This window comes from Panthera tigris, chromosome E2 (genome assembly GCF_018350195.1).
Source record: "Panthera tigris isolate Pti1 chromosome E2, P.tigris_Pti1_mat1.1, whole genome shotgun sequence".
Lineage (NCBI taxonomy): Eukaryota > Metazoa > Chordata > Mammalia > Carnivora > Felidae > Panthera > Panthera tigris.
Window position 1 is genome coordinate 60620927 of NC_056674.1, and position 21027 is coordinate 60641953.

A 21027-nucleotide genomic window follows, 5' to 3' on the forward strand; every position below is an offset into this window, starting at 1 on the left:
AGAAGGTGCTCGTTGTCATGAATTTCTTTGATGATTTCTGCCTTCTCTGCTCTCCCTCCCCAAAACTGTTTTTCATATAGGACCTTCCGGATGGGCCCATTTCCTTATCTTTCCTCTCGGGTTTTCCACCTCCTAGTCTTTTTTTTTTCTGTCTCTGGGGGATCCCCAGCCCCTCTTCCCTTGGGCCATGGCATTCTCCTTCTCCAGGAGCTCCCTTGAGTGTCCGCAATGTTCCTGACAGAGAACGGGGCTCCTCTCTTCTGCACCACAGCCGGGAAGGTTTGGGCCCCTGCCCCTGGGCCACCCACGCGCCACCCCTGTCACCCTGCTCCAGGTCCCGCGCCACCAGTGTGTCCCCGTGCCTCCTGCACTCCCAGGTCCCGCGCCCCCTGTGTCACCCACGCGCCACCCCTGCTCCAGCGCCACCCGTGTGTCCCGTGTCCCCATGTCCCCCGCGCCCCCAGGTCCAGCGCCACCCGTGAGTCCCCGCGGCCCCAGGTCCAGCGTCGTCCTCCCGGGAGGACCGACCGCAGTGAGGGCCGTCCGCGATCCAGGACGACCTGCGCCCACACACCGCTGGACCGCACAGCTTGCGTGCGTTTGTTTTTTACTTTAGAAAAAAAAATCACACGTTTCAGCCAAACGAACGGACTCTCGCCCCGAGTTCAAACACCCGCAGCGGTGGCGCAGCCGAGCCCCGTCACGCCCCGCCGGTAGCCACAGTTTTGAGACGCTCTGGTCCAGTCGGGAGCCCAGCGGCCGGGTGGCTAGTCCACCGACCGAGGTTACGGCGAACACCCTCCCGGCGGGCGCCTCCCGCTGTCGGCGCCGGGAACGTTCGCGCCCGGAACCCGCCGCCGCGGCGCCGCACGCGCCGGGAGGATGGGGGTGGACGCGCTCCGGCGCCGGACGCGGGGTGCGCGCGCAGCCGCGGTTCCGGTTCCGGCCCGAGGGGAGGCGGAGGAGGAGCGCGAGCCGGAGGAGGAGGAGCGAGCGCCGCGCGGGCCGAGGTAGAGCCCGCCGTCCCCGGCCCCGCAGGCGTCCCCGCGCGCAGGCCTCCGCGTCCCGGCCCCGCCTCCTCGGCCGCGCGCCGCGGGGGCGCCTGGGCCGCGCGCCGGCGGCCGTGCCGAGGCGGGAGGGAGGGGGCCGGGCGCCCGCTGTCCGTGCTCGGCCTCCGGGCCGGGGTCGCCGGGTCGCCGCGTGTAAAGTAAATCATTCCCGTCTCCGCCGGGCCTGAGGTGCCCGCGCCCCCTGCGCGTCGTCCTCGCTGCCTGCTGCGTGCGGCGGGCGCCCAGGGTGCGGGGCGGCCCGGCTGAGCAGCCGGGCTCTGAGAGGCGATGAGTGGGGCGCCAGCCGGGGAGGGACGAGAAGTCAGCGGTGGGAGCGCCCGTCACGCCGGGGAATGGCTGCGTCGCCGCCCCCAGGGGGCAGGTGTCTGCGGGGGCACCAGGGCCGCGCTGCTGCCATTGAGCGTCTTGGCGCCTCGGGTGGCGCCTCGCGAGGTGCGGGGCCGTGCCCAAAGGGCGGACCGAATCAGCCGGGTGGAACGCGGCCTGGGCCCGTGTCACGCCTCCAGGCGGCGCTTTTGAAACAGTATTTTACTTCCTGATACGGATCCGGGTTCGAGCGTGACTTTCCCCCTTTGGGTTTTTTGATTTGACGGTAGCGGTCCTGGACGCACCGTGATGCCTGTTACTTAGAAATACAGACTTTCGGGTTCTGGGGGCCGTCACGTGCGCTCTTACTCATTTAGAAAGCAGCCACCCTCGTTTGAATGCAAGTATCACTCAGGAAGTGATTCCTGCTGCGGGGCCCCTGGGTCCTTCCTGCACAGGCTGCACGCAGGCCTTGTAACCAAAGGGAAGTGAAGGCTTAGGCAGGTGCAGAAACCAGGGGGGAGGAGCAGAGGCCCCGGGGCAGGCCTGTGCTGACTCTGGAGCCTGTGCTCTGAGCCATGGGTGTGACCCCACCACCTTCCTGATGCCCTGCGGGCTTCGGTTCCGTGGGAGAGTCTGGGTGGTGAGCATAACCAGCGGCCTCTGTGGGGTCTCGGGCTGGGCTTGTCACCGCTGGAGGAACCTGAAAGCAGCGTGTCCTGGGAGAAGAAAACCAAAATGCAGGTTCCTCTGGTCTTTGGCCGGGATCCTGCCACATCGCAGCCCGGTGCCTGTGGCCATCTGGGGCTGGCTGGTGACCCAAGAGCAGTTTCGTGGAGCTGGGTCGTTGAGACAGGGAGAACCCGTGGCCTGACTGCGTTTACTTAGTGGCAGTGGCAGTCGAAGCTGAGCCACTGGGGGTGGTGGAGGCCCTGTGGCTGGAAGGTGGGGCTGTCTTCCTGAAGGGTCTGTTGGTCCTTCTGGACCCAAAGGTGTCCAGGAGGATGACACACACTCATCTGCCCTGGATAGAGGTATGTTTTTGCCTGTTCCCGTCGGGGCCCTGATCCCCTGATCTTGAAGACTAGCCCTGTCTACAAGAGTTCATGACGAGTCATTTCAGGGTCACTTACGTGGGCGACTTAAAAGCCGTCTTGAAGGTCTGGTGCCAGAATAAATTAGCGCATCCTCTCTGGAGGGGACTCTGGCAGTATTTCCCCAAATGAAAAGTAATTTTTGCTGTGAGGCCCCCTGGTGAGCCCTGGGAGGGCCACGTCTCAGAATCTGCTCCACGAACTACCCCCTGGGAGCCCAGTACGTGCGCCCCGTGTCTCCTTCCCCGGACATTTGCCTTAGCTGTGGCGATTCTGGCCTGAGGCCGTGCTTCCGGGAGCCCTCCGCTCACGGCATCTGTCCTGGTCTCGCCGGCCGCCAGACGCTCAGACTGGTAGCGGGAGATGCCTAGTGTGTCACCGTCCACGCGGCCGCCACAGGAGCTGCTTCATCGGCACCGATGTTTTCACGTCTGGACAAGCCTCTTACGAGCCAGCAGTTTTAACTGAAGGAAAAACGCTGTTGTCTCCTTTTTATTTGCTTCTATCATTTTGAGAAATTAAAGAGCTATGGAGAGCTACAGACACCCTGCAGACCCACCATCCAAAACAAATGGTTTAATATTTTTGTCTCTTTTGTGTAGAAGAAAATAATGCTGCAGTTGGACCATCTCCACTTTTAGAAACTAAATGACATTTATTAGGCTTTTCAAACACTGGACTGTAAAAGTTGTACGTGCTCATTTCAGAAAAATTGGAGAAAATTGGGAATCACTGAGGGGAGCCAAGAATCACCTGATTCCCACAACCCCCCAATCACCTGGTGTCTGCCTTCAAGGCTTCTCAGCTGCAACCATTTTCTCCCTCAGTGGCATTGCAGGACGCTTCCTGGCGGTCAGCACGCGCCCTCCACAGCTGGGCTGGGGCCCCAGCACCCCGTGCTCGCCCTGATCTCCTTAAACCTCTTCTGGACCCTCTGGTTGAGTCCCAGTTTTCCGTATCGTAAATAACATTGCAGCGAACGTCCCGTTTGTGCGTCGTGGTGCACGTCTCGAGTATTTTCTGAGGCTATGCTTTAAAAATACCACTGTGGGAACACGGGGCTTGTGTTCTCTGGGGCTTTTTGGGCTCATCTTGAGCTGACTGTGAAGTATCCTTTTGGGTGGCTGAGTCGATGCCCTGGGCAGCCTGGCTTGTGGCTGGTGAAGCCTGTTGGGTGGAAGTCAGATGTCTGCCTCTTGGGGCCATTGCCCCGTCCGTCCCCAGCCCTGTTTACGGGGCCAGCCGAGGCCCCGGTGAGGGAGGGAGGGTGGGCTCAGCGCTGCTTTCCGGTTCTCAGGACTGACCCCAGGGCACGGGGTCCAAGGGCTCAGACTCCAGCTTCTCAGTGCCGTCTGCCCCTGGTGTGGCACAGCTCCTGGGACCCCGGGACACGCAGGCAGCATACCCCCATCTCCCAGTGACAGGGAGGCAGGAGGTGTGTGTTCTTTGAGGGCCTGGAGGGGAGACGTGGGAGCAGATGTGGATGAACGGAAAGTGGCGTGGATTTCTGTGGCTGCAGTCACGGCCCCACGCCTGACACCCCCTCTGGTGTCTCCTGGGGACAGAGGTGGAAGAGGCGGCTGTTGGCGGCTGCTGGGGTGCTCCGATCCTTAGCACCCCCAGCTAGCGCCCTGAGCACCTGTCCTGTGCTCTCCCACAGAAGAGCCGGCCTCCGTGTGGCCCAGAAATGCCTGGTAGCAGGCTTTCTGTTTGCAGACTCTTTTCTTTTCCCTCTGGCCACTACGGCTAATAGAGAAGAATTTGCTAGAAGTGAGGAAAGGAAACCTGTCAAAGCTACCCTGCTTTGTTCTTCACGAGCTTACTTTCTCTCCGAAACTGGCGTCTCTGAAATGTTTTTCACATTTACTGTTTTCTCTGATTGAGCCCAGCTCTCTCCTTACCAGTTGTCGGATTTCTTCATAGTAGCAGACGTGCAGACCCAGCCACGGATCCGCCTCTGACCCACGGGAAGAGGGCAGGACAAGGACCCGGAGAAGTCATAGGACACGGGGGCTTTGAACGACTGCCTCTTTCATCTGGAAATAGCGTGGGGTCCAGTATGTTTGAGAACCGACCCTTAGGCGATGGAGGCTGTGGACTGTTAAGGCGGACTCGCCCGGGGCCTCCGCCAGCAGCGGGAGCTGAGGGGGTCCCGAAAGGCCTGCGGTGCGGGCGGGGTCCCCCCTGGTGGCTGCTGCAGCAGGCCCCCCGCCAGGCTGCCCAGAGCCGCCCTGCGGAGCCTCCAGGCTGCAGGAGAAAGCCTCGGCCTGCCACACTGCACGGGGCCCCCACACTGCCTGGCGCACCGCTTGCTTGCCGAGGGGCTCAGGGGCTCGCACAAAGCACAGTTCACACTCCCGCAGCCTGTTTGTTTTGTTGGGTAATTATAAAGTGTTGTGTATAATTTGTTTTTAAATTAAGAACAGAGAACAAAACCGTTTCCTTCGTGTAACAAACAATAACACATTAGTCTTCCCCTGTGGCAGGGGAATGAATGTGAATGAAAGAGTAAAGCCAGGGTTTGTCAGGGGGAGAACTTGCTGAGCAGGGGGAGTGGGGGGAGAGAGTGGGAGACAGAGCATGGGGGAGGCGGCGGGGGCGCCCGGGCCCCTCCTGGTCTCCGTTTTGCTGGGCCTGCTGGGAAGGGGGCAAGATGTACAGCTTCTGTTACAGTGTTGTTGGACGGCAGGCATCCCGTCAGCCTGTGGCACATGCAGAGGTGCCCTCTGGGGTCCCTGTGCCTGTCCTCCCCCACCCCACCCTCCAGGGACCGGGCGGTGTGCGGTCATTGGTTGGGCTCATGCCTCCTGACCGGCTGTGGGCTCTGGTGGGCTTGGCTGGGATGGGAGGCTCAGCCTGGGGGCGGGAGGCTCTTCCGGGATGGGGGGACGCGTGGGCTGGGCTGGGCTCTGTCTCTGACTTGGGGGCTGGGCACCTTGGAAGTTTCTTTGGGTGAAGTAAGTCCGAGGCGGTTTCCCTGCCCACTGAGCAGCCCGGCCGCAGCCGAGGGGGGTTACGGGGCGCAAACACGTCCTAGTGCGGGAGGTGCATTTTCACTGCCGGCGACCCAGAGCCCAGAAGGGGCAGAGGCCGCGGGCTGCGCCCAGGGAGGGGGGCACAGTGAGGGGCAGCGGGAGCTGAAGGAGCTGCGAAATTGGGGATTTCGACCCAGAGCGAACGGTCGCTGCTGGGGTCTTCCGGTCGTGCTGGTGGCAGAGGCTCCAGGTAGCAGGTGGGCTCCTGACCCCTGGAATTGAGCTGAACTTCAGCTCTAAACTGCGGTGCAGCGGAAGCAGTCTTGAAAGCCTGCGCCCCCTCCTGCTAGGTGCTGATGCCCCTGGCTGTCCCCAGGAGGTGGTGGCCCAGAGCCGAGCCAGCGGCCTGCTGCAGGAGGGTCCCCTCTCTGGGCGCTCAGCACAAGTGCAGGGGGAAGTCAGCCGGCCACAGCCCCTCCCGGAGGGCTCTTCCTTCTCCTGGCCCCGGGGTCCTGATTCTGACGGAGAGGGAAGAGTCCCCTTCGGCTTAAACCCAGACTGACGCACCTGAGACCCGCAGACTCGCTTTGTCTGGGCCTCTGCAGGCCGCCACGTTCCGGACCGCGCTCCAGGGAGGGGTGTGTGCGGAGCCGAAGCGCGGCCTGTGTGTGGGTTCCGGGTGCCCCGGCCTCCAGGCTGCGCCCGCGGGGGGCACAGAGAACAGGTGCTCAGCGGCCCTCGGTGCTCCCTCCTCGTAGCTAGTAATTCTCCAGGCAGTAAGTTATTCGGAATTTACTTGAAGGGCCTTGAACTTGCTTTTCCTTGGTTTTTGCCTAGGTTAGTTGTTTTAGAAACTGCATTTTTGAGGTCCTTTAACGAGCAAGTACGAGGCCGGGGCCCTGGGCAGCGGGTCCCGAAGGAGCCGTGTCGCGGTGGCGTTCGGTTCGGGATGTCAGCTGGGGCCCGGGGGCCGGCCGACGCCATCTGGGCAATTCCACCCCCGCTCTGGTGGCGGTAACCTGTGGCGCCCTCTCTCTCCCAGCCCCACCCCAGGTAAATCCACTTGGACGTTTGTGGGTGCGGTGCTGCCCCCCACCCGTGATGTCCCTCCGGCGCCTGCTCTGTGCTGCGGCCTCCCGGCGGCCGGCTCCCGTGAGATGCAGACGAGGCAGCCCCCTGCACACGGCCCCGGCGGCCTGCTCGGACAGGAGTGCCCCCGTGTTCGGCCGGGCCCTGGCCTTCGGGGACCGGATTGCCCTCGTTGACCAGCACGGCCGCCACACGTACAAGGACCTCTACCACCACAGCCTCCGCCTGTCTCGGGAGCTGTGCCGGCTCCTCGGGTGTGCCGGCGGGGACCTCCAGGAGGAGAGGGTCTCCTTCATGTGCTCCAACGACGTCTCCTACGTGGTCGCGCAGTGGGCCTCGTGGATGAGCGGGGCGTCGCTGTCCCCCTCTACAGGAAGCACCCGCAGGCCGAGCTGGAGTATGTCATCCGGGACTCCCGGAGCGCCGTGGTCCTCGCCGGCCGGGAGTACGTGGAGCTACTGGGCCCGGTGGTCGGGAGGCTGGGGGTCCCGCTGCTGCCCCTCCCGCCCACGGTCTACGGTGCGGCGGCCGAGGCGCCCGGCGAGTGGCGGGTGCCGGAGCAGAACTGGAGAGACCGAGGCGCCATGATCATCTACACCAGCGGGACCACAGGGAGGCCCAAGGGCGTCCTGAGCACTCATCACAATATCAGGGCCATGGTGAGTGCTCGTACGCCGTTGTGCTGGGGCCCCTGGGGTCGGTCCGGCTTTCCTGTCCTTTTCTGGGGGGCCTCTCGCGGCTGCCCCCGTCCTACCGACCCTGCCGGCAGCACACGGCGAGACGTGACCGCCCGCCCCGCCACCCCGGGTGGGGCGGCTCTGGGAAAGGGGGCTCACTCGGGTGTAGGGGGACCTGGCGGCCCCCCGAGGGGCTCCGCGGGGCCGTGCCGCGAGCGAGAGACCGAACGTGCCCCGACACGTGACGTTGAGGGGTTTCGGGGAGAGCAGCCGTGAGGCGAATGTTCGAGACGCGTGATCGGCACCTGAAATGGGGCTTCTTTGGGAAACCTGAAAACAGGAACTCGTGGACCCCACATCTTGGGTGTGACTTTTGTGTTCTGTGGCCTCGGCATCCCTGGGAAACTCCCCAGCCGCTTTGTTTACCTTTAATTTACATCCTTCCTACTTCCGGAAACCGTTTGCGTGGATGATAAAGACCCTTACACGCTAGGAGCGGTAAAATAGAACCGATGCTCGGGACCACGAAGGTGAAGTGGTTAAGTCTTGGCCCAAAGCGGTCCTGTACGTCGGGGTAAACTGAGTCCGGGCTGACTGCAGGCAGGGTGTCACGATGTGTTTTCTGTCTCCCCTGCAAGACATACTCTGTGTCTGAGGAGACCCCATCCCTCGGCCGATCTTTGCAAAGGGGCGAGCGGGTCACGTGGGTTTGCCCGTAGCGGTCACTGAGGTGTGCAGGACGACGTCCCCACTGGAGATCTTGAGAACATTCAAAGCGGGGTGTCCCACACTGCTTCTCACTGAAAGCCAAGGTTGTGGCAGGAAACCCAGCTCCGGGTTCTGTGACGGTTCAGCTGGGGTGAGGGCGGTGCCGCACCAGGAGGTGGAGGGTGGGCGGCCAGACTCTGCCGAGGCCCGGAATCCCAGGGCCTGCCGGAGTCAGAACTGCACCCTGACTGCCGGGGGCGGGGCGGGGACGGGGGGAGCCACCACGGGCACATGCAGGGGACTTGGGACCCCCACACTAAAGCCCTGGCCGTGTCCAGCTCTGCTCTTGGACACGGGGGTCGGAATGTGAGCCAGCAGACCAAGGTCACGAGGCCACTGTCACCTTCAGAAGCCATGAAGGACTGGGCACCCGGCACCAGAGTGGGAGCTGCCCCTCCCCTGCCCTCCCCTGTCCTCCCCTCCCCTCCTCCCCTCCCCTCCCCTCCCCCCTCCCCTCCCCTCCCCTCCCCCCTCCCCTCCCCCTCCCCCCTCCCCTCCCCTCCCCCCTCCCCTCCCCTCCCCCCTCCCCTCCCCTCCCCCCTCCCCTCCCCCCTCCCCTCCCCTCCCCCCCTCCCCTCCCCCCTCCCCTCCCCTCCCCCCTCCCCTCCCCCCTCCCCTCCCCTCCCCTCCCCTCCCCTCCCCTCCTCCCCTCCCCTCCCCCTCCCCTCCTCCCCTCCCCTCCCCTCCTCCCCTCCCCTCCCCTCCCCTCCTCCCCTCCCCTCCCCTCCCCTCCTCCCCTCCCCTCCTCCCCTCCTCCCCTCCCCTCCCCTCCTCCCCTCCCCTCCTCCCCTCCCCTCCCCTCCCCTCCCCTTCTCTCCTCTCCTCCCATCCCCTCCCCTCCTCCCATCCCCTCCCCTCTCCTCCCTGCCCCAGCCTGGTGGCTTCCTTCCCATCTGAGGCCGTGCCTTCGTCCCACAGGTGACGGGGCTGGTCCACAAGTGGGCGTGGACTAAGGACGACGTGATCCTCCACAGTCTCCCGCTCCACCACGTGCACGGCGTGGTCAACAAGCTGCTGTGTCCCCTCTGGGTGGGCGCCACCTGTGTGATGCTGCCTGAGTTCAGCGCAGAGCTGGTAAGCAGGGGACAGGCTGCGGGCATGACTGGATCTGGGCGCCCGGGGACCGGGGGCGCCTTGCTCTGCAGTGAGACCCTGTGGCTGTGTGAGTTCTGCGTTGCTGCCGTAACAAAGGAATACAGAGCGGGGCGGGGCAGGGGGCTGACGGCAACACACAGATCCCTCACGGTTCCCAAGTCAGAAGTCCACGATGAGTCTTCTAGGGTGATGTCGGGGTGCGCACAGGGTGGCTGCCATCTGCGGGCTTCGGGACAGGCTGGTCCTGGCTTCTTCCAGCATCGGGCGGCACTGTGCCCTTGGCTCGTGGCCACCTCGCCCTGGGCTCTGCCTGCCTCACGTGGACCCCGTGGTCACATCGGGCCACCTGCGTGTCCAGGGTACCCTCCCTTCTCAAAAGCTTTAACTGCAGGTACAGAGCCCCTCTTGCCACGCGAGGTGACGTATCCATGTTGATTAAGAATCGGACGTTGGGGTCCGTGGCTCAGCCAACCGCACCGGCTCTCCTTCGTTCCGCAGCGGGAGGTCCAGCTGGGGCCTCGTTGTCGGGCCTGCCGTGTGCCCGTCCTTACGGCGTGTTCCTCCCCTGAGGCTCTCGGCCTCTGCCCTTCATCCGTTTGTGTTGTTTCTGAACCGCGGGGTCCTTGGTGGTGTTGAGTGAACAGAGAGTCTGCAGCTCTGAGATGGCTGAGGCCCCGCCCACTTTCTAGACAGACAGACCCGTCTGGATGGTCGAGCGATGGTCCTGGCATGCACACGCCTCTTCCCGGCGGGGCTCTGACCCAGGCCCTTCCCTTCCTCTCTCTCCGCCCTGCTCCCCTCACCCCTGGCCGCACGGCTGCCCTGAACGGACTCGCTAGAACGGACTTGACGTTTCAGCCCATCGCACCGTGCTCAGGTTCATTCCTGTGCTGCCCTCAGGCTCCCTTGGCCTCTTGTGTCACCGTGTTGGGTCCCACTGCTTACCCGTGCTGCCATCGAAGGACATGGTTTCCAGTCCGAGGACATTGTGAGTCAGGCTGCTGAGGACACTCTCGTAAGGCTCTTTCTGTGGACGTGTCTCTCGGCCGTGACCTGCCACGGACACACGAGTGGAAGGGCGCTTACTGCCACCGGCAAGGCGTGCGGGTGGCTCCGTGTCCTCGCGCACATTGGCATCGCGGTCGTGTGGCTCTCAGCCGTTGCAGCGAGAGGGTTGGGTTTGTGCCCGTGTGTGTGTTTTCGCTTCCTTCTGTCGAGGTGTGATGCCCAGATAGTGTGTATTTCGCCGCGTTGAGGTGAGTGTGCGTGTGCGAGGCCCGCCGTCCCTGCCCTGCGAGGCTGGCCGTGCCCCCTTCCGCCCCCCCAACCCCGGACGCGGCCACCTCTTCTGTCGTCCTGCTCTAGGGCAGTTGGTCTCCTGAGCCTCACGAGTGATGGGGGCACAGAGACTGTGTCTCACTGCCGTCCCTGACCGTTCTTGAGATGTGTCTGTTCACGCGACAGTGGCTCATCCCTTCTCTGCTGCTGTCCCTCCCTTCTCCTGTTGGGGGACATTGGGTGCTTTCCACTTCGGCTTTACAAGTAAAGCTGCCAGGACATCGTCATGGAACTTCCTGTAGGGACAGATTTTCCTTTCCTTGGGGTACATACCCCAGGGTAGGACTGCTGGGTCAGGACGTCGTGTGCGTTTGACTTCAGGAGAAACTGCCGAACCGTGGCTTCTGCTCCCTGCTTTTGTCGGCAGTGAGGAGGGCAGCACAGCACAGTTGTCCAGGTTTTTGCATTTCAGCCACCTTCCTGCGTGCACAGCACCACCCTGTTTTCGTTATAATATTCGTATTTTTCCTGAGCACTTTTTCATATGTTGTTGGCCATTCAAAATCTCTTTGAGGTGTTTTTTTACTATTGACTTGTAGGTCTTCTTTATACAATCTGGGTAGAAGGCCTTGGTCAGAATTACACACTATGAACCTTTCCCCAATCTGGTGTTTCACAAACAGTGTCTTTTTTAACACTGTCTTGTGATACAGACAATTTTTACTTCTGTAACTCTGGTCTGGAAGTGGTGACCGTCGTGGACGTCCTTGACTCACGGTCTCGAGGAAAGCGTTGACGGTTCCCGGTTCAGTGTGATGCCAGCTGCTGGGTTTGTAGATGCCGTTTACCAGCTGAGGACGTCCCTGTCGCGTCCCTGTCTGTGGAAACTTCTTCTCTTAGAGGGGACAGGGTATCACAGGTGTCTTACCTATTGCGATGATCACACAGCCTCTTCCCCCTTGATTTGCTTATTATCTCTTTCTCCCTTTAGTCTGCTAACAAGGCTAGTTATGCTGATCAAAGGTTTTCACGTTTCTAGCTTCCTAACCTTGCGGCCCAGACTTCCCGTGGTCGGGATGTGCTGTCTTTTTATGTGTTGCTAGGTTTGATTTACTGACGTTCTGTTAAGGCTTTTGCATCTGTGTTGATGAGGAAGGCAGGTCTGTAGCCCTCTGGGGGCGTCCTCGCTGGGCGTCTGTGTCGGGCCGTGCTCCCCTCGGGAAGGGCCTCTCCCCCACCGGGCAGGTTGACGTAAGGCCGCGGCTGTCCCTCCCCTGAGGTTTGCTCAAACTCACCATGGCAGCCATCCAGGCCAGACCTCTCCGGGAAGGCTTTTAACGAAGGGTTCCGTTTCTTTAACGGATTCAAGACTTCTAATGGTTCCTGTTTTGTTTCTTGTGTCAGTTTTGGCAAGTTTTTGTGTTTATTTTACTTGTGCTTATTTTCTATTTCTGAGAGAGAGACAGTGTGGCCAGGGGGGCGTGGGGGGGAGGGACAGAGAGAGAAAATCACAAGCAGGCTCCACGCTTAACACAGAGCCCGACATGGGGCTCCATACCACGACCCTGGGATCGTGACCTGAGCCGAAATCAAGAGTCAGGCCCTCAGGGCACCTGAGTGGCTCCGTCGATTAAGCATTTGACTTTGGCTCAGGTCATGATCTCACAGCTTGTGGGTTTGAGCCCCATGTCGGTTTCTGCGCTGACAGCTCAGAGCCTGGAGCCTACTTCAGATTCTATGTCTCCCTCTCTCTCTGCCCCTCCCCTGCTCCCATTCTCTCTCTCTCTCTCTCTCTCTCTCAAAATTAAACAAACAGTAAAAAAAAAAAAAAAAAGGTCAGGCACTCAACCAACTGAACCACTCGGGTGCCCCATTTTTGTTTCCAGAAGAAATTGTGCCTCATTAAAATTGTGAAATGCATTGGCATGAAGTAGTTTGTGCTTCTCTCCCTGTCCTTCCGGGGTGCCTGGGCTCTGAGGTGGTGTCTCCTTTAACTCTGATGTCGGCGGTTGGCGCTTTTGTTCTGTTCTCTTGATCGTTCCTGTGTCCGGGCTCGCGGTCCTGTCAGTCTTTTCTTTCCTCCAGTGCACCCGTGCTGCTTTAAACAGTCCGGAGTCCATAACTTGCACAGTGATGACCCGGCCTTCCCTTGTGGGGTGCTCCCCCTGCCCCCCCCGCCGGCTCGTGAGCCTCCCAGCTCGTTTCCCTGAACTGTGTCGCGTCTTTCCTGCGGCTGTCGACGCGTTGTTCACACCATGCAAGTCGCCACCGTAAATGATTCAGGGAGTCTTCATAAATGTGGATTCTCGGGCTTTGTCTCAACCCCTGCTCCCACGCGGTGACCGCCGCCCACCGCCGTCCCCGCGCATTCCCCTTCCTGGACGCTGCACGCACGGGGAGTCCTACCGCCCGCAGTGTCCCGTGTCCGGCTTCTGTCACCGCGCACAACGTCGCCGCTCCATCCACGTTGCAGCGCGGGGGTCAGCGGCCCCCGTCGTGCGGCCGCGCGTGCTCCGCTCGCCTCCGAACCGTCCGTCGGGCTCGTGGGAGACTCGTAGTTTTGCCCGGTGGGAGCGGCGCCGCCGTGAACGTTCGCACGCAGACCCTTGTGTGGCCCTGTCTCCGTTTGCCTTACGGGGATCTGCAGGGACAGGATCGCCACATCGCAGCGCGGGTTTACGTTTTGTGTTTTCCGAAACCGCCAACCTGTTTTCCAGATCCGTTCTTTCCTGGTTTACGTTTTCACCCAGGTGTGCGGGGACCTCGGTTTCTCCATATCCTCACCAGCCTTGTTCTAAGTGACCGCTGTCCTCACGGTGGAGGATGTGCAGCGAGATCCCTCGAGGTTCCGATCTGCATTTCCTTGCTGACTAGTCAGGTGGAGTGATGTTTCACGGTTTATTTGCACCCCTGTCTCTTCGGTGAGCTGTCTGTTTAGGTTTTTTGCCCCTTAAATTGGGTTGTTTATCTTACTGAGTCGTAAGCGTTCTTCATATGTTCTGGATGTAAGTCTTTTATCAGATGGATGGTTTGCAAACATTTCCTCCCAGTCTGGCTTGTCTTTTCCTTGCCTTAATGGTATCTTCTGAAACACGTGTTTTGGTGAAATCCGTCGTATCTGTTCATTTCATAGATCACACTTGTGGTGTGACCGCTGAGAAATCTTTGCCCAACCAAGATCACGAAGATTTTTTTCCAGAAGTTTTGTGGTTTGAGCTCATGCATTTAGGTCTCTGGTTCACTCTGGGTTAATTTTTGTGCGCGGTGAGGGTCTCAGATTCATCCTTTATGGGTACGTGTTCAGTTGTCCTAGCACTGTCCGCTAGAAAGATGACCTCTCCCCGGCTGAAGGGGGGCTCCCTTGCCAACACCCACTTGGCCGTGCGTGGCGGTCTGTTTCCGGGCTCTGGTCGGCCCGTATCTGGGGGTCTGAGCTTGGACCAGAAGCATGCTGCGTTGGCCACCGTTGCTTTAGAGCAGGTGGGGAGTTGAGAGCTGTGAGTCGTCCACGCTTGCTCTCCCTTGTCACAGTTGTTTCGGCTCTGCTGGGTCCTTACCCTCCCACGTGAATGCAGCCAGGGGCCTGGGGCCCCGGGGGACGTGGTGACACTGCGGCCAGGTGGCAGAGGACTGCCGTCTCGTCAGTGCTGCGGCTGCCGGCCGCCGTTTCCTCGGCCGCCCGTGCGTCGCCCGCACTGCTCTGTCTCCTGTCCTGTCCTGTCACTTTCAGTGTAGACCTTTGCCACCGGCCTATGCCCGACTGCTTCTGTCCTTCTGTGCCTTCCTATCCGTGTCTGAGTCTGTCCGGGGAACTCGTGACTTTGGACAGTATGTCTCCTGGTTTTGTGATGGTTCTTTTTTGTATTTCCACATTCCCGATGAGATCCTTGATTTTCTCTTGTTTTGTTCACCTTTTCTTCAAAATTCTGTAGCCTGTTTGTTGTAATCGCTTCCTGTTCCCGGTCTGATAATTCCAACATCTGGATCTTTGAGGCTCTGCTCAAAGACATTTTTTTTCCTAATTATGGGTCACATCTTCCTGTTGCCTTACATGCTTTGTCACGTGGGGGTGCCCATCATTGTCTGTAAAGGAACAGTATTGTTTCCCCTGAGAGCCCAGTCAAGGGGCAGCGTGTGAGGTGCCAGGCCCTCGAATGCCGTGGGCCGAGGTCCGCATGTGTCCGGGGCACCGGGGGCCCAGTGCCGTGAGCTCTGCGCCACCCCCACCCCCCCATGACCGGGGCTGACGCGGCAGCACCATCGGGGGGGGAGCCGCGGAGGGAGTGTGCTGCCCCAGCTGCCTCCAGGGCTAGGCGACACGTGAAGCGCTTTTGTACGAAAGCAAGACGCGTCTGTTGCCGAGTGACACAGAATGCACGTGCCTTCCCGATGAGCCGGGACGGTGGCGCATTTACCACCTCTGTTGGCGCCAGGCCCTGTGCTGACCCGGGGCTCACCGCTGCCCCTCGGGAGGGCGTGAGGTGCCCCGCCGCTGCTGACGCCGGGCCGATGCCGGAGCCGCGCCCCCTCTCGCGACTTGCTGTCCCTCACAGGTCACCCTGCAGCGGACACCAGTGTCGCTGGCACAGCAGGTCCACGGAGTGGCCAGGGGCTGTGTCACCCCGTGAAAGTGACGGGAGCCGCTTACGGGCCCCTCAGAGCCGAAGGAAAGGAGCGGTCTCCACGAAGAAAACTGTTCTGGAAGCAGATGGCACGCGTCTGAGCGTGTGTGTGTGTGTGTGTGTGTGTGTGTGTGTGTGTGGTTTCTCACGTTTTTGCCGTATCCCTCCTTTTTCCTTTTGAGGTTTGGGAAAAGCTCTTAAGTTCTGAAGCTCCACGCATTAACATATTTATGGCGGTGCCTACAATATATGCCAAGTTGATGGATTATTATGACAAACATTTCACTCAGCCTCACGTCCAGGATTTTGTACGTGCGGTCTGTGAGGAGAAAATTAGGTAAGTGAAAACAGTCCCCTCTCCTACCCAGAAAGTCTGAAAGGTCACACATACAACTTACTTCCAGTAAAACAGTTCTAGGTTTTAGGAGGCAGCGCTTTCCCTCTCCTGTAAAGTCTACATCTAGCCATTTGTATTTTCCGCACGTCCGTCCGTATTGTATCTCGCTGCGTGTCTGTCCAGCTGCATCTGTCTCTCTGCCGGCCTGTCTGTCTGTCTGGTGGTCCAGTCTGAAGGAAGAGGGCTGCCCCATCCACTCTGACCCCTCGTCAGCATGGCTCCTCGCAGCCCCCCATCGTCTCTCTCGGCCGTGGTCCTCTAGCTCTGGCCCTGAGCGCCCCCCCCTCCGGAGCACCCCCACCCCCGCCCTCCCACATCCCTGGACAAACACGCTTCCTGACAGAGACACGCAGGATCTTCTGGGCCCTTCGGCGGCGTGAGGCTTCTTCCGCTCTGTCTCGTGCACCTGCAGACACCACACACTTCTCCCTGCTTGTCGCTGCAGTGGGCGTCCTGAGAGTCCGTGAGTTTTCACAGGACCGGCAGACACACGTCACCCGAGTGTGGCTCCATGAGGCCAGCACAGCCAGTCAGCGGAACACCGAGTGAGCCGCTGCGCAAGCCTGACCTTGAAATCTGTGCGCGTGTCCCTGTGGCTTCCACCCCGCTCCACGCCCCCGGTTCCCGCTTCTTAGGAGGAGCACAGGAGGGTCGTCCACTGTGCTTCCTGGAGAGAATTCCGGATCATCCGAGCCAATATCCGACATGGCCGTGATTCTGCCCCCTCCCCCATTGCTTTGCTCCCCATCCGGTGTTGCCTGCCTCCCGCCTCCCCAGCCCCCTCACGAGGCATCTGGCCCCCAGGACAAGAGCGGCATCAGTCGTACATGTTCCCCAGACCTAAAGAGCCAAGGGCAAGCGTGGGATCAGAGAGAGGAAACCAGGGTGATTTCCGAGAGGCAGAGGCCCCAAGGCCTCACCGGCTTGGGCTCGTGGTGGGGCGGGTCCTCGTGAGCTCACCTCGTGAACTAGAAACAGAACCAGCTGTGTGGCGGGGACAGGAGTGCCCGGGGGCTGCCTGAGCGACTCTCCCCTCCACGAGCCAGCCGGCTACAGCAGTGCCCACCCGTGGGCCGTGTGCTTCCGGCGGCCTCTTGCCCTCTGACCTGGAAGCAGTTTCTCCCAAACCAAAGCCTTACTACCTCTGCTGAGGTTTGGGCTGGTTCATAAATAGCGTATGGCTTGCAAAGAATGCCTTCAAAGGCCCTAAAGTTATTTTTTTACCTCGATTACCCATTCCTTTGGAAGACTCGTTTGCACCCTAAGATACACCCAACAAATTCATTTCAAAAAACAGACTTAGAATTTAGCCCGCAACTCCCGCTCGCGTCCTGAACCGTAGGGCAGTGGCGGCGAGTGAAGAGCTGTGTGTGTCCACTTGCGGTCCCTAAGACTGTCCCCTTCGTGCTGGCAGGTTGATGGTTTCGGGGTCCGCTGCCCTGCCCCTGCCTGTGCTGGAGAAGTGGCAAAGGGTCACCGGCCACACTTTGCTGGAGCGGTATGGGATGACGGAGATCGGCATGGCCCTGTCCAACCCCCTGACCACGGCTCGCACGCCAGGTACCCACCAGCCGCGTCCTCTCCCTCCCTGCGCCCCGAGCCCTCGGGGGGCGGGGGGGGCCAGTCTGGGGAGCGCGCTGCCCTGCTGGGCCGGAGAACTCTCTTGGGGTGTTGGCCAGGTGGCTGGGGCCTGTCCCCCTGCCACTTCCGCGCAGACCAGGCTTGCCGCTGGCCAGAGCGTCCCATCCAGGAACCACGCAGGGTATAGGGGCAGGGGTGAGGGAGCCCTCTATCTGTCTGGATGACCGTTCCTAAGTCCAGCCTTTTCTCCGGCGCCCCACTCCGACTTCAGCTCAGACTTTCACGTCCTGGGTCCTTAGCAAGGAGTCCACAGCGGAGCCCAAGCCCGGGAAGTGAATGTGCCCCGTTTCTGTTCTCAGCTCCCTCCCCGTCCTCACAAGGCACCCCCTCCATGGTGTCCACAACATGAAAGGGATCCCATTTAGAAATAAGACCAAACACTTCTGTGTCTGTGATTATATCCACACGTGCATGTATCTCGCACGTACGATAAAACTCACCGTGTCCACGTTCAGTCTGTGAGTCTTGGAAACACACCTAACCATGTAGCCCCCATCACACTCGAGACACAGAAACGTCCGATGCCGCAGACCCTCCCCTTGTGCGTGCTCGGCACCCCACCCCCCCACCCCAGGCCAGGCAGGCATGCACCTCGTCTCTGTGCTTTTTCTGGAATGTCCTACAGGACGTGGCCTTTTGGGTCCCTTCGCGGGGTGTGGCATCCACATGGACACATGTCCTTTCCCACGCCGAGCGGACTTCCACGGGGCAGACCAGCCGCTGTTTGCTACCGCTTCGCCAGCCGAAGGACGCTGGGCTGTGTCTGGTTTGGGCCAGTTACCAGTAGGGCTGTCATAAACGTCCGTGTGCAGGTGCCGTGCGGACATATGCCTCGTGGGAGAGTCTCCAGAGGGGGGTCGTGGGGTCCGAAGGCAGATGAGCACTTGACTGCCTGAGAAGATGCCACACCGTGTCCAGAGCGGCTCCTGGCACTGGGGCGCTCTTACCCATTGACAGACCAGGACCCCGAGGCTGGGGGGGCGGCAGGGTTGCACACCCGCTGTGCCACGGAGCAGGTGTCTGTGCCATTGCACTAGGACACCCGCTTTGTCGGGAGTGCAGCAGCACGGCCCGGTTGGGAGGCAGAGAGAGGGGCACAGAGATGCACAGAGAGCCTTCTGGGCCTTAATTATAAGAGCAGACACAAGGCCAAGAGCCAAGACCAGGAGCCGGGACCGGATGGAGTGCACGAGGGAGGCCCCGCGTGGGGCTCACCGCAGATGGGGTGGGGGGGTGGGGGGGGCAGGGTCCTCAGGTGAGCAGGGAGAGCAGCCGCCCTGGACAGAGGTCACGCAAGCGTGCCCAGCTGCCCTGGCCGTTTCCGGCCCCCTCTGCGGAAGGGGGATCCCAAAGGTTCTGAAAGATTTATTGGGCAGAAATTCTGGAATCTTCAGTCACGGCTGCAGCTCTCCTCCAGGCCTCAGGGGCCTCGTCGCTCGTCTTACCTTTGAATCAAATACCTGTGACCTTTTTCTGTAGTGCAGGCCTCCAGCAGGCGGGTGCGATCCTGTTTGCTTTGGAAAAAAGTAAAGTGGCGTCGTTTCTGGAGAAACCAGGTTGACAGGGCGTCCTGGGCACCTTCCGGTCTTGTCTGCGCGTCTTGATGCCTGGGCTGGGCTCGCGTCACACTCGGGGACCCCCGTACCTGCTCCCGGCTCGGGGTCGCCCCGGGCCGGCCCTCCCTCTCTGCTGCCTGTGTGGCCTCCGAGTGTGGCGCTCTCCGTGGGTCCGGGGACCGCCAGGATCCGTTTTTGCAGGTTCTCACACCCCGACGTGGGCGCCCAGGGCGAGGCCAGCCTTGCAAGAGGCTTGTTTGCTGAGAGTCAGGCTCCGGGTCGGGTCTTCCGGTTGTTCCTTCTCCGTGGCCCTCACGGTACCACGAAGCGAGATGAATAATTCACGGCCAGGCGCCGCTGGGCCTCATCACACTCTAATTGGCGGTGGAGATCAGAGGCGCCAGCGGCTCCTGCAGCGGGCTCGGGGGAGCGCTGAGGGCAGCTCCAGCCTTACCAGCCTGTCCCCCTTCTCTCGGGACGGCCGCGGACTGGCCGCCCTCCCCAGACTCCGGACGGAGCCACGGGCCAATTGCGGTTATCTGGGGAGAGCTGACGACCGTTTTAAAGACTGCATTTTATGACTGTGTCCCGGGGGGGGGGGGGGCGGGGGGGGGGGGACGCTAGGAGGGGGCGGAGCTGACCCCGCGGGTGCGGGCTGGTGGCTGCCTGTGGTCCGCCCGGCCAGGCCAGCTGGGGTGGGACAGACACGGGTCAGGCTCCATTGCTGACCCCTCCCCCCGCCCCGAACTGCGTCTTCTCTGTGTGGACCTCACCCTGCAGGACGTCAGGCCTCTGAAACCAGGGTCGTCCCTGCCTGGAGGTTTTAGCTGTATTGTCGTGTCTGCGACGCTGTAATGAATCAAGATTCCGTTGGCTCGTCCGTTACAAATCCCAACGGCTGGCAGCACTCGCCGTTCAGAGGGAGAAAAGAGCAGAGAGGGGCAGGGGGAGCCGAGGAGGACAGCTTTCTCCTTTTAAAAAATGTTCCAAGGAGAAACCAGTGGATTGAAAGCTGGGGAGGAGGACGGGGGGCGCTGGCGTTTCTCAGAGAGGAGGACAGACCCCCTTCTGGTAAGAAGCGCGTGTCCGGTCGGTGCTCCCATACGGTGCCGGCGGGTGGTGCCGTGGAGGGCACGGGGCACAGAGACCGCTCCTCCCGGGCGCCTTTTCCACCTGCTGCCCGAGTCCTGCCCTCTGTGGTACGGTGGTGCCAGAAAGCGCCGTGTTTGCCGAGTTCTGTGAGCCGCCGGCCCGTCAACCTCTCTAGGCCGGGAGGCCCAGGAAAGGACAGTCTACGCAACAGAGTTAAACTTGTCACTGCCACAGTCTAAGGGAAAGGGGCCATTTAGTCTAGAAAAGGTGACCTCGAGGTCCCCTGGCAAGTGCGTCTAGACTGCGTGTGGTCTCCACTGCGCCCAGGGGATGCCAAGCCCGGTGCCGGGAGGAGGGGGCCGGAGGGGCTGGGTTCAGAGGCTGCTTCTTGTGTCTGGTATCCGTGTCTCACACTGGGGAGGAGACTCCCTCGCTTCCCGTGTGGCGTCTCGAGAGTCCTGTTGCCTGCGCGGCCGCGGGCTCCATGCACATGCGCCGCTAGCAGGACTGGGGAGGACCCGCGTCTCAGGTCCTCGTAGGAGTGTCCGGAACGGGCAGACCCGCCGAGGCAGCCGCTGCACGGCTGTGGGGGTGGGGGAGAACGCGTGACCGCTGACGCCTCTGGTTTCCGCCCGGTGACTGCAAGTTCTGGAGCCACGTGGCGGTTACGGTTGCCCCACGTCACGCGCGTGCACAAGGCCACTGAGTTGTGCGCTTCGTGACGAGTGATTGTATCTTGTACCGATTTAACTTTGATTTTTAAAATCTTTGGAAGCAAAACAAGAACGCGAAGGGCCAGAGGGGACCTGGTCCGGATACGCCCCGCCAATCAGGGACACCGCCCTGGCCTCGCCCCCCAGGACCTCAGATGCAGAGACGGGCGGGCCGCGAGGATAGTACAGCGTCATTCTGGCAAAACGAGGCCAGGATCCCAGAATCCTGTGCGGACGTAGAGTTTCAGAGTTGGCCTCCCGGGTGTCTGTCCCGTGACAATCCCTCACTGATTCCAGTGGACGCGAGTCCTCACAGACGCTGAGCATTTGGTCTCGGGACCTCCGCCACAACGGTCCTTCACGTGGGGGCAGGCCGCTGCCCCCGTGCTCCGGAACACACCGAGCAAACCATGGGTGCCTAATAAATGAAGCAGAAAGCGGGTGACAGGCTTCCCTGCCTGCTTCGTCCCTCTTGGGCCTTCTGCACACAGGTGCCCTGTGGTGACCCCGGGGACAGGCCACCGGCGCCTGTGCCCTTACAGCAGAACTAGGTGCCGGAGGGGGAGGTGGTGGCAGCCCCAGCCTTCGGCCCGGGTGTCGAGCGCCTCCCTAAGGTGACTGGGTCCCCTCCGCTCTGGCGTCTACTGTCTTCTG

The 21027-nt window shown here is 61.2% G+C and overlaps 1 protein-coding gene across 1 annotated transcript in view; it reads left to right on the forward strand.

Moving 5' to 3' along the window:
- The first annotated feature begins 972 nt into the window (after positions 1 to 972).
- ACSF3 (acyl-CoA synthetase family member 3) overlaps positions 973 to 21027 on the forward strand; it is a 45039-nt gene continuing 24984 nt past the window's right edge. Inside the window, 6 exon segments of the mRNA XM_042969147.1 lie at positions 973 to 1010; positions 6488 to 6880; positions 6883 to 7193; positions 8898 to 9053; positions 15157 to 15311; positions 16786 to 16931. Coding sequence (XP_042825081.1) covers positions 6547 to 6880; positions 6883 to 7193; positions 8898 to 9053; positions 15157 to 15311; positions 16786 to 16931 — 1102 coding nt within the window. The 5' untranslated portion in view covers positions 973 to 1010; positions 6488 to 6546.